At 45.5% G+C, this 20,011-nt stretch overlaps 1 protein-coding gene across 1 annotated transcript in view; it reads right to left on the bottom strand.

The window, feature by feature from the left end:
- The window catches only part of REL (REL proto-oncogene, NF-kB subunit), a 64,003-nt gene that overhangs the window by 34,712 nt on the left and 9,280 nt on the right, over positions 1 to 20,011 (bottom strand). Inside the window, exons 2-3 of the mRNA XM_044428663.1 lie at positions 15,248 to 15,390; positions 9,603 to 9,751 (exon numbers count right to left, since the gene is read on the bottom strand). Of these exons, the coding sequence (XP_044284598.1) occupies positions 9,603 to 9,751; positions 15,248 to 15,390 (292 nt within the window). The remainder of the gene's footprint in view (positions 1 to 9,602; positions 9,752 to 15,247; positions 15,391 to 20,011) is intronic.

Here is a 20,011-nt window from a genome sequence, read left to right as displayed (position 1 = left end):
AGGGAGATGGTCAGCCAATGTTCCAACCAGCGCTAAGCCAGACATGCAATGCAACGCAGCTTGTTGACTAGTGGTCCTTTTGACCACACCAACACAACGAGAAAGAAAAGATGGCTCTCCCCTGCCTGTAAGCAATGAAAAAGCTCTTGTTTTTACACATAAATTCATTCTGCTGTTGAGCGTCAAGAAAGCAAGCAAAAAACATATTGCTATGAGATGCACCTAAATGTATTGTTATTAGTTTGCATTTATATCCCACCTTTTTTCCTCTTGTGGCAAACCCAAGGTGTGTCACATAGCTAATTTTTATCCTCACAACAACCACCTTGAGGTGGGCTGAGAGTGAGCGGTCCAAAGTCACCCTGGGAAGCTTCACGTCCATTTTGGGGCAGGTCACAACAGAGATCTAAAAGGGCCACCTCTCGCTTGATCTCGAGCTTTTTGTGGCCCTTTTGAGTCTGCAGAGAGATTGCTACCACGTTCTGGAAGCAAACCATCATTTTTTCTGCCATGGCCAGCAGTGGTGTAGAAAAAATGAAATTCCAGGGGAGCATGAGGTATGCATATTTGGCCCTAGGCTGCCTGAGATCACCTACCCTAGTCCAAAATCAAAAATCTCAAATCTCAGTCAATCATTTTCATTTTTATACTGCCCAATTGCCAAAGACTCTCTGGATTGTTAACCAAAGTTAAAAGCTAAAAACATCTAACAAGAAAACAACGACCTCATAAGAACAACGAAATAGATGATTTCACTGATGTCCGATTCTAATCGATCCAACTGTGATTTAAGAACATGTTCACTTATTTATTTTTAGGTTATTTTGGTGGGTTATGGTGATAAGAAAACGAAATGTCTTTCAGTGAGTTACAAGTTATTTATTAAATTGCCTGTGATGCTACCCTGCTTTTGGTGTCGGCAGACAATTTTCCCCATGTCTGGATGGAAAATACTGGGAGCGGGGGGACTCTTCTCTGCTGCAACATGCACAGGATTGCCACGGCAGTGGTGCGGACAGCAGCAGGGGTGTCGGGGGCCACATTCAAGGTCACGGGGGGGCATGTTGCCCACCTCTGCTCTCAGTTATCAGCCACATGCACTCTGACAAGGGAGCAGGTCCCACAAAAGTTACCAGGGCCTATCCTAGGCTTGCTTACTCAGAAGTAAAGTACTGAGATCAGTGAGGCTTACTCAGAAGTAAATATGCAAATTGAGTCTTCAGAGTGCCCCTGCACTCCCCCTTTAAAAATGAATGAGGAAAATGAACAATAGCAGTATTTTCTAAAAGGGGTGTGATATCGATTGCACATAAACCCCCAAAGGGAAAAATATTCTTTAAAATCTGCAGATACAAACATGACTATAAAAAACTATGCGCCTTCGGAAATAGGCATCGCTGCATTTTCATGTTTTAAAAATTATTTAAAAACTATTTTAATTAATTTAAAACTTTTATATGCCGTCCCCTCATGCCTCGGCATCTGGGGACAGCTTACAACGTAGAATTAAAACAATAAAACAGTAACAAATACAGTAAAATTATATAAAAACAAAACCAAAAACCAAAAAAGCAACTGTTAATGATAAAATTAATTGTTAAAATAGCCATTAAATAAAAAGGTTTTTGCACTCATGAGGACAATTAGACAACCTGGCATAAGGCCTACCTATCCTACTTCACAGGGTTGTTGTGAGGTAGGATTGCAGGAGGAGGAGGTCTATGGACGCAGCCTTGCAGGAAAAAGGGGGGATATAAATATTTTTTTAAAATAAGGTTGACTTCCCCAAACTGGAGGTCTCCAGGTATGCTGGAGTACAATTCCCATAATCCCTCATCCAGCGGTGGGGGATTATGATGGGGGATTATGAGAGCTGCAGCCCAACCTGGCCAGAGGGCACCAGGTTGGGGGAGGCCGATGTTAAAGGACCAGGGCTGAACCATATGACCAGGAGAAAGGGCTGCTTACAGGCAGCTTTTCAATTTTCTTGATCTCATCAGATGGGGCAGAGCTTCTGAATTTGCATGCGATGGTATCGAGTCACAAGGCAGGCTGGAGGGACTCTCCCCTCCCACCTCCACCAACCTGATCCTTTCCCACATGGAAAACCCATGACATCACCCACCCCAGGGAGGATGAAAATAGGAAGTTGAGCAGCAGATAACACCGTGGGACGTGAGCAATGAACACACGCTACAGAGAGGTGTTTCATCATGCCAGCTGCCCGCAGAGTCTTCAAGGTGGCGGCGCTCAGAAAAGCGACCTTAGCGTGCCAGGCGCCAGGTGCCAGGTGGGAAACTTCCCGGCTCTCAGGACTCCCGGTTCAATCTCCAGGATTCCCCAGGGGTCACGCGTGCTTCCCCTCACCCCACGGCTTTCGCTGCAGCCAGCCCTGATCGGTTGGGGATGTTCCAACTTTCGTGCAGGCTTTTTCTCCATCTTCAAAGGTTTAAATGCTTCTCCCGGGCTAGGGGTGCCGGGAAAATTTGCAACAGACTCCAGTGAGTTCGATCTTCTGGAAATCTAAGCCTTGGATTTTGCTGAAGACCAGCTTCTTGTGAGTTGTACAGATATACAGAGCTGCTGCTGCTTTTTTAAAAGTGATTCTGTGCACTTACTCACAGCAAACTATGAAAAATAAAAACACCATCCAAAATGCACATTTCCCCCTCAGACCAAAGCATGGTGAGACAGAATAGGGAGGATCTGCATGCGCTGGAAGGATATGCACGGTTTTAGATACTAATGCAACCAATTCCACCAGAAAAGAAGTCACCTGACAATCATTCATACAGGGAATGGATTTTACAGAGTCCAGACATCCCATTTCAAACCTTATTATTGCAGCAAGAGCGTAACTACACTGGTATTTTGGGGTACCTATGGTCCCACCCTTTGGCTACACCCCCTTTTGCCTTCAACTGTAGCCAGCAATGGAAAGGTGCCCCAAAAGAATCTCCAAGTTTTAATTTGGCCTCTGGTTTGCCACCCCTGTTGTAGTGCAGTGGACAGAGCGTTGGACTGGGACTCAGGAGATCCAGGTTTTAGTCCGCACTTGGTCATAAAGCTCCCTGGATGACCTTGGTCTAGTCACAGACTCTCAGCCTAACATATCTGCTTGTTTGTTTATTTAAAGCTTTTCTATCCCATCCTATTACTTAAAGTCTCAGGATGGTCATACAATAAAAATATTTTTATTTATTGCATTTATATACCAGCCCAATAGCCCAGAGGGCTCTCTGGGTGCTTTACAAACATTAAAACCCCACCAATCCTAAACAAATAAATAAAAATAAAAAAGCACAGCAACCCAACCTCTCAGGGTTGTTGTTGTGAGGATAAAACAGAGGAAGAGAACCTTGTAGGGTCCTTTGGGTTCTTGTAAGAGGATGGGGTATAACTACAATATAAAAATAATGGTCACACCTTCAAGACCAACATGGAATGCAGGGCAATCCAGTACTTTCTTTCTTAGAAGAAAATGCAACCAGACACCACACGCTTTACTCCCTTGTAAACATGTTTTATGTTTGCTGCCGTATTTTTTCCACATGTGTTTGCTGCTTACATCAGATGTAAGACGTGTTAGTCCCACTTGACTGATACACAGAAACTCAATAAGGAGAAGGTGAGACAGAAGCAAGAGAAACCAAAGCGCACATAAAAGAATTGGCTTGGTTTGTGATGCTGCTGTGCAAAGCATGGATGCATCCAAGAGCCACAAAATAACCATGCGCAATAGCAGTAAGTAGCATGATGCAACTCTTGCCATGCTCAATGAACACCTGTACAGTGCGTGAGACACTGCCAGTCTCAACTGAGAATGACATCAATCAAATCAAACTTGCTGATGCCTTGTAGCCCGACAGTTTCACAGTGGGGTCTTCCATTTCAGCATTTGAGTGTGCTGCATGCTAAGTGACATTTGGCCAAGAGAACGCCCCAGCCCACAAAAGCACATGCTACAATAAAACGATAGTCTTGGAGCCTTCACAACTACAGATTCATTGCAGCAGCAGCTTTTGTGCAACAGAACTTCCTACATCACTGCTCTTTTCTCAGCTGGTGGACGCAGGATGGAGGGGCATTTCAATGCTTTAAGGTGCCCAAGGTGTCTTCTGGTGGTGACTCCTAGCAAACCACTCATATTTATTTTTATTATTTGTGTTTATTTGCAGTGGTCAAATACAGCTCTGCATTCCAGAGCAGCAGACAATAAGAAAAATAAAAAAGACCGAAATAATGTTGTTAAACAGTATCAATGAAAACGTCATTACTTTCACCTGCGTATACTACAGCAAGGTTCACCTTTACCAGACCAGCTATGAGACTCACTTTCTGTACAGCTCTCTTTCTGTTCTTTTAGAACAGGGTTTTATCCCCACGCAAACCTCTTTCAACAGCTCAGACCAAGAATAGGGTTCTTTGTTTTTTAAGAGTTATGAAGCATGCATGCGTACAATTTATTTTGCTACCTGACTTGTAAATTAACAATGTCTGAGCTGCAGTTTAACTTTCTGCATCTCTTTTATCCTTCACGTAATAAAAAGGTTCTTTGTATTCTAAGCATGTCCAAGCATCTCTTAGTACAGCAAATTGAAGAACAGACGTGCTTGGGGGCGAACTTACAGTATAATTCCAGCAACTTATTTAAACGTCATTTTAATTGTTAATATTATTTGCTTATTTTATCTGGCCAGGGTGACTTATTTTATATTGTTAATTTGTTTTATGTATTATATTTTATGTTGTGAGCCGCCCCGAGGCTTTGGCGAATGGGGCGGCATAGAAATGTTTTAATAAATAAATAAACAAACAAACTGCTTCTTGAGGATATCTGAGGTTGGAACATGCTTCAGACATGTGTACCAACATACCCCCAATTTGACGAACTTGCCCTTTGCAATAAGTCTTACTGGATTTTTTAATTCTTTTAAGAAGATCCCTGGAAAGTAACCCTGGACCAGAAGTTTGAGGCTTTTTTGCATACTGTGAGCATAATGATATTTAAAAAATGTGCTTCCGAAATTGATTCTTTTTAACCTTGTAAAAAGTTTTTTAAGAGTAATTCTTAGGAATTAACTGTAAACCTCAGTTGTTAAACAGTCAAAATAAATGGGCCAAGAGTTATATTGACCTTGATCTGGAAATATCTAAACTATTTTATTTCTAGCATTGAAATATCTAAGCTATTTTATTTCTAGCATTGAAATATCTAAGCTATTTTATTTCTAGCATTGAAATACCTAAGCTATTTTATTTCTAGCATTAAAGGGAAATACAGTATAAAGCCACACTAAAATTACACTTGAACACAATCTTTTGAAAACCCCTAAAAATCATAATGAAAATCGGTAAACACCCAGCAACTTAGCTGTTTTATAAATATAACCAAGTTATAACAAACACTATTATGGCAGCTCTTAAAGTCAACGAAATGACAGACACCTAGAAGTCGCGCGTGCGCACACGCACACACGCAGGTGTGCACACACTTTCAGCTGGTTCCAGAAATACAAAGGAAGAATCAGCTAGGGAAGCCTGTCCGGTTACAGAATTCTTACTAAAGAATGAAAGGGCCAATCTTAAAAAGGCCCTGCCTTAGCCAATCTCACCTGAACACCAAGGCAGACTATGGAGCAAAGCATGTGTCAGTGATGTCACCCCCTCAGGTCTGCAAACGCTTTGGCTGCAAGAAGAAAACTCAAGAGTGCCCCCTTGTACAATAACTGACCTTCTGACACCCCCTAAATTCTGTCCAACATCTGATTTCACATTAAGCTTGGAAGGATTAGTGGCACAAAGAAGTCTGAGTAGGAAAAACAGATCGTATCACAAACCAGGCAACATATTTGGAAAAAATAAAAATAATAAGCATGTTACCCCTTTCAAACCCTGAGGTTGCCCAGTTCTGGATGGCTGCGGGCCCAGGATCAATGGGCAAAGCCCTTTGCAGATACAGGCTTACCTGTTGAGATAACCTGTTATACAGGTAAGTTACCTACCTGTTATACAACCCACGTACAAATCCTCCCCATTCAATCATTGCACATTTTGATAGGGGCACATGCCTTAGCAGCCACTGGCAACATGGGGAACAGTTTAGCATGTGCCATCATGATCAGCCCAATTGAGGCTGTTGAAGCTCTGAGGTCCAGGGACCAAATTCTGTTTCAGATACACTTTTGAGGGCTGCACTCCAGTTGGTGGAAGAGCCAGATGCAAACAGATGGGGCTCAAACATCAAAAGTTCAAGTTCTTATGGCTAATTATTAGGTCTTAGGAGAGACATCTCAGCCTTTCGGAATGGGAAAAAACTGCATATACACCACAAGCCATGGCCAAGGAAAGGGGGAACTTGAAAGAATTGAACCCAGGCCTGATGCTCTCCAACCCTGAACTAGGGGATTGAGAAATTATCTATTCCATTCTTCCAAAGTTTACAGGCTGCATTTATAGTACGGTGATGCAGACTCTTACATCTATATACGGACATCAAAATGGCAAACGCTGTTCAATATCAGCAGGTGTGAAATGATGTACTTTAGGGCAGAAAATTCCAACTGATGGGATCTGAGCTAGTGGCGACTGACCAAGAAAGAGAACTTAGCATGTGGTGGACAGCTTGATGGAAATGTCAATTCAATGTGCAGATGTTGTGAAAAGGACAAATTGTATGTTAGGTGTAATGAGTAAAGGAACTGAAAACAACCAAGATCATATTGCTCTTACAAAAATCTGTGGTGGAATCACACTGTGCACAGTTCTGATCACTTCACCTAGAAAGGGATATTGTCCAGTTGGAAAAAGCACAGAAAAGGGTAACTCATAATGATCATAAGTGGCTGGAGCAAGGCCCCCGAGAAAATGTCACGACTGAGACCGTTTAGCTTAGGAAAAACATGACTAAGGAAAGGCACGACAGAAGTACAGAATTATGCGTGGTGTGGAGAAGGCGGACCTGGAGAAGGTTTTCTCTCTCGCTCTTAATACTGGAAACTGGCGCCAAGCCACAAAGCTGATTTGGGAGAGGGTGAGAGAAAAGGAAAGACTTTTTTACACCTCACAAGGTTAAACTATGAAATTTACTTCCATGTGATGTAAAGCCATTTGGATGGCTTTAAAAGGGAACTGGACAAATTCCTAGAAAGGGCTGTCAAGTCTACTAGTCCTGATGGCTCTATTCCACCTCCGACATCAGAGGCAGGATGCCCATGCTGGGGAACATGGGCGGGGGGGTGCTGTTACATTTGGGATTTCCATGTGCAGCTGCTTCACTTATGGGTGAACAGAAAGGTGGACTAGAGGGGTCCTTGGGTTGATCCAGCAGGCTCTTTTTACAGTTTTCTACATTAACACAAAAAGAGGCAGATCTTTAATTTGCCGATCAAATGATGCTACTTTCTTCACCCTCTTGGCCTTGTGTCTGTTTCATTCCTTCCTTCTTTCCATCCTTCCTTCCTTTCTATACTACTAATAGCCAAAGCTCTCTAGGCAGTTCTCAACAGGACATTAAAACTTTAAAATACAGCACATACAGCAGCATTTTACTAGTTTTAAAATTTAAAATACCTTTAAAATACAATTAAAAGTCCCAGCCAAGAAGAAAGCAAAAAGGCTCCTAGATAAACGCTGGATGACCAGGGAGGTATGAGTTTGCCAGCAGCATCTTAACTAAGAAAACCCATTTTGGCACCCTTAGGTAGAATCTTATGCATGTTCACACAGAAACCCCTCCAACTCCCAGCATGCTCCAGTCAGCACTGCTGACCTTTTCCTGTTCACACATACATAGGATTATACTCACTCTTGGATGTAATTTTTAGATCTACCCAAGGAGGCCCGTGTGAGAAGGTTTTCCCTACTTTAAACATAGAAACACAGAAACAGAGCGAGTCAGAAGGGGTCTCCTGGGCCACCTAGTCTGACCCCAGCTCCAGCCAGCTCCACTCATGACATGCTTGCCATGTGCGCGTCCAGCCTGTCTTTGAACACCCGCACCGATGGGGCCTCAACGACCTCCCGTGGAAGCCCATTCCACACCCTCGGGGTCCTGACTGTCAGGAAGTGCTTCCTGGCATCTAAATGGAACCTGGAATGGAACCTATTCCATCTAAATGGAACCTATATTAACCACTGGGTTGGCATTCTGCTTACTAATGAAATACAATTTTAAGAAGGGTGCAATTTTTAATTTGGTGGCAAATTCAGTCTCATGGAAATAGGTCCAGATCCACTGATATAAATAGTAATTCTTTAAAAATCAGAACTGGTTTTCAAAATACATTATTTTTTGCAGCCAGCATCTATAAATATGTTAAATAATCTGCCTGGCACTGAAAGGGCCATTTGTCAAAATCTCATTTTGCTGTGTTTAAATCCTGCGGCTTCAAACAATTCATCTTGTAACCAGATAATGTGCCAAAAAGATGGATGAGTTTGAAAAGACTGGATACTGTTTCCGCTGGATGAGAGAGGGTGAGCAATGCATCAAAGGTGTACCAGATAATTTTGCATTCCTGTCTCTATCCTAAACCTTGGGATATTTTAAGCTGCCCAATAGCACATGCCAACTATTCCAAGCTAAATTACAAAAGAAAAGGGAGTGAGTCTATCTCACTCCCCTGCACCATAAAAGAGTCACATTCAATTTTGAGGTGGGAAATGGAGACACCATTTCAGGGTCAGAAAAAGGGTGGGTGGACAAAATATCTGCACATTTTAGCTTCAAGTTCTTACTTACAATAAGTTTTCGGAGAGGCATTTCAGTGATTCAAAAGTGGCAGGAAAACATTGAATGAGGAGCAGGTGGAGAAAAGGGAGGCTCAGCATCCCGCAAGAAGCAAAAGCAGTTGAGATTTAAGTCCATTCATCATAACACGACACATTTTAAATTTAAAAATCCACTGAATAAAGAAGGCACCATTTTCTACAACGAAATGCAAATGTAATCTGCTGACCCTCTGGAAGGCTTTCTCTGCATCTAAAGACAATGCCATCACAAGCGTTCGATGTTGGGATGACGGTCCAGAGCTGTGATCAGGAAACTCAATGCAATAATGGGCCACACATGTATTTTGTTTATATTTATTTTTAATATAGAACCACCAGTGTGAATCATGCCTTCCGAAGCATAAGACACAGATTCCTGCCCTGAAGAGCATGCAGTCTAAAATCCGATACCGCCTGGGAGATACCCACAGGTCAGGGGCAAGGCTATCATCTTGCTCTTCCCCTTTCCACATGTTGACTGTGCCCTTTCCTGCATGGCAGAAACCCCAGACTAGAAACAGAATCCAAAGGTCCATCAGATGTTGCTGGACTCCCACCTTTCTAGCTAGCATAGCCACTGTCTGGGGAAGATGGGAGCTGTAGGGTGGCCCTTCCAGAGGGTGCAGTCTGGGGAAGAATTTTTGGAGAGCAGTGTAACCGCCTCTCGTTTCAGTCTGGTGAGGTGCCTTAGTAGCTCAGAAGCATCAAACAGGCACAGCTGCACAAGACAGTAAGGTCCTGTTTGTTGGCATGTTTGTCTGATAGTTAAGAGTACAGAAGGAAAGTTGGACGCAGAGTTGAAGAATGCACAGAAAATGGCATCTACTTACGTCAGAATTCTGCGTTCCGGTCCAAATTCGGCTTCATGGTAACCGTTTTCACAGTCTTTTCCAACCAGCCGGTGTGGGTGAGGCCTGTACGGTTCATTCTTGGTTACCAGTGTTATTCTGATTTTTACTTTCTCAAAATAGTTAACAATCTGCAAAGGAAAAAGAGAGCGTCAGCATCTTCCTCATTATCTTCCGACTTTAACAATTGCACCACCAAACTGCAGGGAAGAATTCGTGTTTGGGGCAGAGAGCCTGCCGGCCTGAGGGTACGTCCAGACAAAGGCTTATCTGAGCTAGCAAACGAAAAATCGCAGTGCAGAATTCACAGTGCAGAATCCGTGCCGAGCCTCTTCCAGCCACTTTGATGAATGGGCCAATGGGCTGGCCAGGTAAAAGGCAACCTGTGAAGTGCAAGGCCTCGACCTGAAACGAGTCTTCATTTATCGTCTGTCTCCACAGTTAGCCTAACTTCTCTATCTGCCACTCTGTCATTGGCTGTCAAATGCAGCCCCAGAAAAGCCCCGGTGCATAGCATGGAAGAGAACTATTTTCAAGGCATTTATTCATTTATTTTTGGATTTATATCCTGCCTTTTCCCCACAAAGGGCTCAAGGCAGCTTACATCATTCTCCTCCTCCATCTTATCCCCACAACAACAACCCTGTGAGGTAGGCTGACACCCCATCGGTGGAATGCGCTCCCCAGAGAGGTCCGCCTGGTGCCGTCGTTACTTGTTTCTCGGCGCCAGGCTAAGACCGTTTTATGCAAACAATATTTTAACAATGTATAATATAGGTTTTAATTGTGCAGCCAGGGTGTTTCCGGGTTTTATCTGTATTTGTATTATATTTATTTATTTGTGTGAGCCGTCCCAAGGTCATATAGCAAGGCGACGGCGTAGGAAAACCTTTAAATAAATAAGTAAGTAAGTAAGTAAGTAAGTAAGTAAGTAAGTAAGTTGGGCTGAGAGTCTGTGATTGGCCCAAAGTCGCCCAGTTGGCTCCATGACTGAGTGGGGACTCGAACCCAGATCATCTGAGTCCTGGTCCCATGCTCTTAACCACTATACCACACTGGCTCTTGCGTGAAATGTAGAAACGTAGAAATGTTTCATAGAAACACAGAAACAGAGCAAGTCAGAAGGGGTCTCTTGGGCCATCTAGTCTGACCCCCAGCTCCATTTCTCATCCATGCGCAATGGATGAGGGAGAAGAAGGGACTTCCCAGGAAATCGACCTGGCCAACACTTAGGGAGGCGAAAGTCTGGTGGTGTGGGGATGGAAAAATGGGGGAGAAAGCACAAGATATTTCTTTCTCCCAGATTCGCTTTTCTAAATCCCTGAGAAAAACAATGCTGCTTTCTCCTGACTTGGGGGGGGGGGGTCCAAATTTCCCCCCAAAACCTTCACACAGACCTTTCCCAAGATGTCCTCATGTTGCAGAACACCTGCGGCTTGGCAGCCACACACCTGATGCTGCCATGGACAGCAGGTGACTCAGTGTAACCCTGAAGAGAAGCTCGTGCCAAACACATTTTTTAAAATGGGGGAAATGCCCTGGAGCCTCAAACATCTGGAACTGACCCGACCGATCCATGTTATAATGTTTGGCCAGCCCACTGGGTCCAAGTCACCAGGCAGAGCCACAACCAATTCCTGCAGAAATCAGTAGGCTATTTACAACTATTAGCCATGTGCAGTTCTCACAATTCCGACACGTGTAGTTCAGAGATTCCTCTCTCCACCACCCCCATTTCCCCCGTAAAAGAGTTTTCGGTGGGTGTTGCTGCTATGACTTGCCATCAAGCCTTCTCTGACTTGCAACACTCTGAATTAATGTCCTCCAGAATGTCCTGTCCTGCTCAGCCCGGTTCAGGTCTCTGCCCCAAGGAGCTTACAGTGTAAAAGTCAGCGGAGGGGAAACTACAGCGGAAGTGGAGGCAGGGTTAAATAAGGAAACAATAAAGGGCTGTGTCAGCTAGCGGACAGGCTACACAGAACAGGACATGGGAACTAGCCACCAGAGCAGCTTGTTTTTGAGGGAGGATTTGAATAAATTAACAAAAGTGGCATCACGCAAGTGTCCTGGGAGGGATTCGGGGCAGCGAATGAGGCTGGGCTGAGCCTTCTGAGACAGTGGAGCGCTCTTAGGGCTCCAGGCACTCTTCAGAGGGTGTTTTGAGCCTGAGCACTTTCCCACCCAGCTCTCGGTTCGCTCCAAGCACCACTCACGCACGTGTCCACCAACTGACTTACTCCCTGGGGAAGAACAAATAGGGAGCCTCGTATTTCTCCCCTCCAAGAGAAAAGCACCTGCAGGGAATTGCAGTGATGGGGCGTGCAGCTAGCAGGAGAGAAGCAAGAGAGAAACTGTGAAGAGTCCTCTGGGGGACGATTAGTGTGGTATACAAATTTAACAATGAACGAGAGCTTGTCTCACCCCGCTAGTTCTCCGAGTCTTGGCCCATAGCCAAAAGAAGGGAGTAGATTCTAGAGTGCCAGGCTGGGACTTGGGAAATCCAGCCTTAAGTTCCCACTCAGCTGGGAAGCTCCCAGGCTGACTTTGGGCATTCACTGATTCTCAGACTAACCTACTTCACAGGGGTGTTAGGAGGAAGCGGTGAAGTGGAGGAAGGAGGACAAACTGAGCTGCCCTGGGTTCCCCAGAGTTATAGGCCAGCAGCATAAGAGTGAAATAAATAAGAAACGTCTGCCATTTTGGGCTGCCAGTGATCCTTTCCCTTCAGAAGAAGATTCTGACACAAGTTAAAGACACAAGCTAAAAGCAACGTCCAAAAGAGTAAAGATAGTTTGGGAAGTAAATTGATGGTACAAATGCATACCATTTAGAATTTTCTCAAAAATGTTATTATAACATTATCAAATTTAATAACATTATAACATTAATATGCAATTATTAGTCATAATAATTTAGAATAGTATTGCAATATTGGTACTTATCTCTCTGCACAGTATACATCTGCTAGCAAAAGTCGCCCAGCTTATTAATACAACAAGAACTTTAAATCCATTTAATTGGTAAATTAACCATGCTACTCCATGTTCAATGGCTCTTACTCCCAGGCAAGTGGCTTAGGATTGCAGCCCAAGCAACCCATAGTGAACTCCGCTGGACTTTCTTCTGAGTAAGCATGCAGTGGGGAGACACACCAGAGCACACACACCAGGGCCCAGCCGCAATTTTGACTATCTTCTGTTGGAAAGGAACGAAGAGGAGCTATGATGGACGACCTCCACGTTTGAAACCTCTGGAGTAGCGGCCAGTCTCAGAAGTTAGGAATTCAGTGGTATACAGAGCAATCGTTTCACCTGCTTTAAGGAAGCAGTCCCCAGTAAGTCCCCATGAATGCAGAGAGTAAAACAAAGCTACTTCCCCCAGTTTGGGGCCCTCCAGGTATGTTGGACTACAACTCCCAGTATTCCTAGCCGGCAGGGAATTGTGGGAGTAGAAGTCTAACACATATGCAAGGCTTGAGGTTGGGGAAGGCAAGATTAAAGCTCTGAGGGGAGAGTCGCATCTTCTCCCATCGTAAAGCAAATGGCACGAGATGCAGCTGAGCAATTCATACAGGCGCTCCCGACTCCCTCTCCTCACTGATGCTGGTAAAAAGGAACTGCACAAGTATAAAAATGGAAGCAAGGCCACCCCAGGTATGACATGGGGGTGCTTCTGCTACTGTCTTTTCTGCTATGTTGTCTTTCCTGGAAAGTTGGCACTTTGCGGCAACCCACCTTGGGAATAAGCTGTGAACCGCAATGATTTGTGGGCTCACCAGCGTTCTCCCCCTTCTTCCCTGCTGGACCCCCAGGTGGTATTCTGGGTTCTGCACAGCTGACTGAGACCCCATTTCGTTCACTTTTTCCCCCTCCGGAGCCCCGTTCCCCCACCCATGTCACTCTCTCCAGCCAAGATTGCCAAGAGCTGCAACCCACAACCCATGATGGCTGAGACAAGCTCCAGCCCTGCGTAGGCTCCGCAAGCCCTTGAACAAGCCGTGGGTGGCAGGGTGGCTTGTTGCAGGAAGCCGTCAGGATCTGGGCAACCCAGCAACGGGACATGGCTAGTTGCCAGGTTGAGTCAGCCGGGTCATTTCTGGAGCAAGGAAAAGATTGGTGGAGGGGGAGGCAGTAGGAAAACGTGGGCGAGGATATTGTCTGGATGGAGAATGGCACTAACACAGTAACATCCCAGGAATGGCTGTCTGAAAGCACCCCGAGTGTGGCTTCTGTCTCCTATCCAGGCGGTCATCATTTGGAAAGGGGGGCAAATCTTGCCCGCCTTGGCACCCATCCCCAAAGTAGCCCCTTCACAGCTCCAGCTATGAGAGCCAGAGAGCAAGATTCAAGAGGACACCAACTTCTTGAGAGTCACCAAAAATAACTCTTATTTAGTTAAATAATAATAAATAATAACTACTTCCTGAGTTCTTGCGGTGGCCATTATTTTATCTCAGCAAGAAAAACCCCTGAGGACACTCCTGAGCAAGCACTGCTGTGGCTCAAGGGCCTTTTTCTACCTGGACAGAGAGGCAGGTTTCTGATTCTCCTTTATGGGCCAGGTCAGCTACACCACTGCAATTTGGCCATTTAAGAGGAGCAGGAAAATAAGAAGGCCAAATCCTTCCCATAGCTTCCTAGCAACCTTTCCCAGTTGGGTGCCTTCCAGATGTTCTGGACTGCAAACCCCATCATTCATATTGGTACAGTGATGGGGCTGATGTGAGTTGAGGTCCAACACATTGGGAAGGCACCTGATTGGAGAAGGCTGCCTTAGAGCAAAGGTGCAGAACCTCTGGCCCTCCTGGGCACTCAAGCTCTTCCCGGGCTCCCTCCCTCAGCGCCGGGTCATCCATTTCCCCCTGCATTTGTGCAGCTTCCTTCTATTCTATAAGGCTGAAATGCTTCTTCCAAGGCAGAGTTACTGGCTGGTCCAGAACAGATATGCACATATAATGCCTGCCTTTTACCATCTACACTGGCTCCCAACTGAAATTCAGGCCCGATTTAAGGTGCTGATGATGACTTATATGGCTCCAAATGGTTTAGGACCTGGATATTTGAAGGAGCATCTCCTTCCATATATACCTGTCCACCTCCTAAGATGGGGAGAAGAGGTCCTTCTTCAGGAGCCCTCTTTGAAGGAGAGGGCCTTCTCGGTGGTGGCACCCCGGTTATGAAACATGTTTCCTTGAGAGGTGCACCTGGCGCTGACACTTTACTCATTTCGGTGTCAGGCCAAAACCTTTTAATTTTCCCAATATTTTAAGTTCTGGTGTTGTTTTATAGATGGGTTTTACTGGTGTTAATTGATGTTTGATGCTGTGCTTTTACTGTATTACTGTCCTGAGATTTTAAGTGAAGGACGGGATATAAAAGCTTTTAATAACTAACTAATTTTGATCCTCTGAACCCACACTTCACTGGAATGTGGCCCTGAGAGCAAAATTCAAAGTGGGCATCCCTGCCCCAAAGCAATATTCTCAGCTTAAGTCCCACTGAATTCAAGGGATCTTTCTTACTCCCTGGTTTGTCAGTACAGAACTACAGCCTTAATAGACTTTAAAGCCAAATTCCCTGTTTAAAAGAAGGGGAAAAGCAAACAGCTGCATCAGTGGGCAGGAATACCTGTATTGATGGAAAAGTCCGGTTGATATCAGTGCTACGTTCTCCTGGGATGCTGCCAGCTGACCTGCCTTCGCATTTATACCGGAAGCGCATTCCCCGCTGCCTGGGCTGCTCGCATATTTCAATGTATGGTTCAGGGCCACCTTTGTGAAGAGAAGAAAGATGCAGTGTTATATAATATCCGAGCTATGCACAAATTGGGGTGGGATGAACAGTTCTGAACAAGGAAAACGGTCTTCAAATGTCACAGCAGGCAACTGTACAAACAGCCAATCCACTCCCCCCACCCAAAAAAAAACCAACAGATGGAAAAGATGCATTTGAAAATACACCCAAATAAGTGCATTAATCTTACCTGGACATTCATAATGAGCACTCTCCATCACAATATACAGACACAGCCACACTCACAGTAAAAAAGGTAATGAAACAAAAATATATTTAAAATCAAAATATCCCAGTTATTGCTTGTAACAAGATAATCCCATGGCATGAGATCAGATCTTGCTCAATCTCTGTCTTTGCAGTTATTACTGGAAAACTATGCTCCCTTAGATAAACATGTGATGTAGCACTTCAGACTACAGGCGAAAAAAGGCTCAAGGGATTGATGCTCCCCATCAATTAACTGCATGTATTTTGTTGTTTAAATTAAATAATTTTTAATGTAAACAGACACAGTCAAAAAAAGGAGATGTGAAGACTCTGTATTGCAGCTTTCCCTAACCTGGTGATCTCCAGAAGTTGGGACTACGGTTCGCAGCATTTTAGACATTTGGGTCTGGTGATCGAGGCTGCTGAAGTGCCTTAGATTAGGCCAGGCTAGGCTGGTGGATGGACGGAAGGAAGCAGTAGCGGAACGCACAGATTCAGGAAACAAGAGGCTTTGGACAGCAGTTTTCTGCCCCAAAGCAAATCGGATCCAGAATGGACACACCTTGTTGAAAACATGAGGCCTAGGAGCTTGCTTCTGAAAGAAAGCAAAGGTCCTTAGGATGGCCAAGTGTGCCAGATTCCTGACTAAAATGGTCATACACAGCAAGCACATTCCCTTCCAGTGTAAACTGGTTTGGAAAATCATAACTAGTATCGCTGATGGCTGCTGAACATCAGGTTAAAATCCCCTCAGTTGTGCCGGAATCTGAACCCCACTGTCTGGGTTTGCCCACAAGGCTTGGCTGTTATCAGGAATAATAGTAATAATAATAATAATAATAATAATAATAATAATAATAATAATAATAATAATAAGTTGCCCCCCTTTCTGGGGGAATTACACTGGCTGCCTATTTGCTACTGGGGCAGGTTTAAATGCCTGTTATTTGTGCATAAAGCCCTAAATGATCTGGGATCACAGTGCCTAGTTAAACTATGGAACTCACTTCCATAGCCACCCGCTGGGACAGCTGTGGAAGGGGACTGGATAAATTCCCGGAGAAGGCTATCCATGACGGCGAATCCAGATGGTTCTGAGCTACTTCTTGTATCAGAAACACCAGTTACAGGGGAACATGAATCCCATGAGCTGCTTGCCTCATGGACAGGTTGGGCCCCCGCTCTGCTCCAGCATGGCTTTTCGCACGAGCAGCTTTTCCCGTACCAGCCCGCCCAGGTCTCCATGCGAAGCTGTCTCAGTAGTTTCCCATGGACCTGTGGTCCAGCAGGAGCAAGCTTGGGATACAGGCTTTACTGCCTTGATTAATTAATTAATTAATTTCTATATTGCCTCAAAGCCGAAGCAGTATGAGCTTCCTCTCTGTGGAACTCCCCGCCTGTTGATGTCAGCTAGACACTGAAGTTCCCTTTTCAGTGGCTATGGGAGCCTCTTTCATTTAAACAAGCCTTCCCCAATTGACCAGTCACACTTTTATTTCTGTTATCAGACTGTAAATGTTTTGAATACATCTGCCTGTCTGCAGCTGCCTTATTTATTTAAAACATTTCCATGCCGCCCCCATCGCAACAAAGCCTATTATGTATTCACAAAGAATACATAAATACATACATAAATAATAATATAACAATTTTAAAAAATCGTTTAAAAACCCCCAGTGCATTCTTAGCTAAAAATATTAAAATCCTAATTAATTCAACAATTTAACAATTAAAATAAGTTTTAAATAAAAAGGTCTTAGCCTGGCGCCAAAAAACAAATAACGACGGCGCCAGACAGACCTCTCTGGGGACTGCATTCCATAGATGGGGTGCCACCGCAGAGAAAGCCCTCCTCCGGGTATTCACCCTCCTAATATCATTCTCAGAGGGTTCTCAGAGAAGGGCATCCATTGCTGATCTCAAGGGGTGGGAGGGCATATATGGGCGCAAGCGTTCCTTTAGATACCCAGGTCCCAAGCCATTTAGGGCTTTATAGGTCATAACCAACACCTTGAATTGGGCCCGGACTTCAATCGGGAGCCAGTGGAGCTGACGGAGAACTGGGGTTATATGAGAACAACACCCAGTCCCCGTCAGCAGCCTGGCAGCACTATTCTGCACCAATTGAAGTATCCAGACCGTCTTCAAGGGTAGCCCCACGTAGAGCACGTTACAGAAGTCTAATTGGGAAGTTACCAGCGCGTGTGTCACTGTTGCCAGGCAGTCGTTCTCCAGGAAGGGACGCAGCTGATGTATCAGCCGAAGCTGAAGGAAGGCGCTCCTCGCCACCACCGTCACCTGAGCTTCTAGAGACAGCTCAGGGTCGAGGAGCACTCCTAAGCTGCGAACCCTGTCCCTCAGAGGGAGTGCAACCCCATTTAGGACAAGGCCCGTCCCCCATCCCGAGGCCTGAGCCACCCACCAACAGGACCTCCGTCTTGTCTGGATTGAGCTTCAGTTTATTGGCCCTCATCCAGCCCATTACCTCGGCCAAGCACGGGTTCAGCACAGCCACTGCCTCACCTGGATTGGTGGAAAACGAGAGGTAGAGCTGGGTATCATCAGCGTACTGATGATTCCGCATCCCACACCTCCTGATGGCCTCCCCCAGTGGTTTCATGTAGATGTTAAATAGCAAAGGGGACAAAATGGACCCCTGCAGAACTCCATGGCATAACTGCCATGGCGCAGAGCCATAGTCCCCCAGCACCACCTTCTGAAATCGGCCATTGAGATGGGGCAGAACCACCGCCACCCGGTGCCTCCAACTCCCAATCCCGCTAGCCTATCCAGAAGGATACCATGGTCGATGGTATCAAAAGCCGCTGAGAGGTTCAGGAGAACCAACAGGGACGCACTCCCCCTGTCCCTCTTCCTGCACAGGTCATCATACAGGGCAACCAAGGCAGATTCAGTGCCATACCCACGTCTGAAGCCGGACTGAAATGGGTCCAGATAATCAGTTTCATCCAAGAGTGCTTGGAGTTGTCCCACCACCACCCACTCTAGCACCTTGCCCAGGAACAGGATGTTGGCCACCGGTCTATAATTGGCAGCCACCTCTGGATCCAGGGATGCCTTCTTTAGGACTGGCCGGACTGATTCAATAGCAGAGTCAAGCTCGTGGTGAATCTGAGTGATTTTCTCCCTGAAATGCTTGGCAAAGTCGTCACAGCGGGCCTTCGAGGGTGGCACAAGATCTTTCTTCAGGCCTGGATGTATCAGCCCCTGTACCACCCGAAAAAGCTCCGCCGGACGGCATTGTGAGGAGGCAATGGAAACGGAGAAGAATTTCTTCTTCGCCATCCTCACCGCCACAGCATAGGCCCAATAATGGGCTCTTAAGTGTGTTCGGTCAGAATCACCCCGTGATCTTCTCCACCTATGCTCTAGATGTCTCCCAACCTGCTTCATCGCCCGTAATTCAGGTGTGTACCAAGGAGATGAACGGGCTCTGCCAGGTGGGAGAGGACGCTTGGGAGTGATTGTGTCAATAACCCTGGTCATCTCCGCATTCCACAGTTCAGCCTGGGCATCGACAGGATCACCAGCCTTGTCAACTGGAAAATCCCCCAGAGCTTCCAGGAATCCATCAGGATCCATCCGGCTCCAGGGGCAGACCAATACAATCGGGTCCGCACCCTTGCAGAGGGAAAGGCCGCTCTCGAGCTCAAACCTTATGAGGAAGTGATCTGACCATGACAAGGGCGTCAAACTTAAATTCCTCACCCTCAGATCACCCTCTTCCTGCCCCGTTGAGAAAACCCGGTCCAGAGTGTGTCCACGTTCATGGGTCGGGCCACTGACATGTTGAGACAGCCCCATGGCCGCCATGGAGGCCATGAAGTCCTGAGCCGCCCTGGTTAGTACCGTTGCTGGACTTCCCTTTCCCCAATCTTCACTCCTTTTTCCTTATGCAGCTGGGGACTGTATTCTGTTGATATTGCAAAAGCTGTTTAAGGAGGCTTTGGAACAGGGTAAAAATACTTTCAACCAACAAGACCAGAACTCAAGGCTGGAAATCAGACAGTATGACCCTCTGAATTTCAGTTCCTGTTCAGAGTACGCAAGTTGCAGGTGAAGGGCAAGAGCGGTTATCGAATTATTGCAATTCACTCGCTTGTGTCTCATCATGCAAAGCACTGTTATTTTTTTGTGTCTCTCAAATGGGAAGGAAAACAACTCTCACACTGTTAATCTTGGTTTTTTTCTTTAAGAAAATCTCCCCCAAGCTCAAAAAACTAATTGCTTTGATCAAACAAACTTATTTCCTTTACCTGCTGAGTTGCTGATTGTTTCTCGCTTTGAGCATTAGGTTTGTCCTAGGTAGCTTTTGAGAGAGAGAGAGAGAGAGAGAGAGAGAGAGAGAGAGAGAGAGGGAGGGAGGGA

Source organism: Varanus komodoensis, unplaced genomic scaffold, assembly GCF_004798865.1.
Source record: "Varanus komodoensis strain SLA01 unplaced genomic scaffold, ASM479886v1 scaffold2, whole genome shotgun sequence".
Classification (NCBI taxonomy): domain Eukaryota; kingdom Metazoa; phylum Chordata; class Lepidosauria; order Squamata; family Varanidae; genus Varanus; species Varanus komodoensis.
Note: the sequence above shows the minus strand (reverse complement) of the source record. Positions and strands in the feature narration are given on the sequence as shown.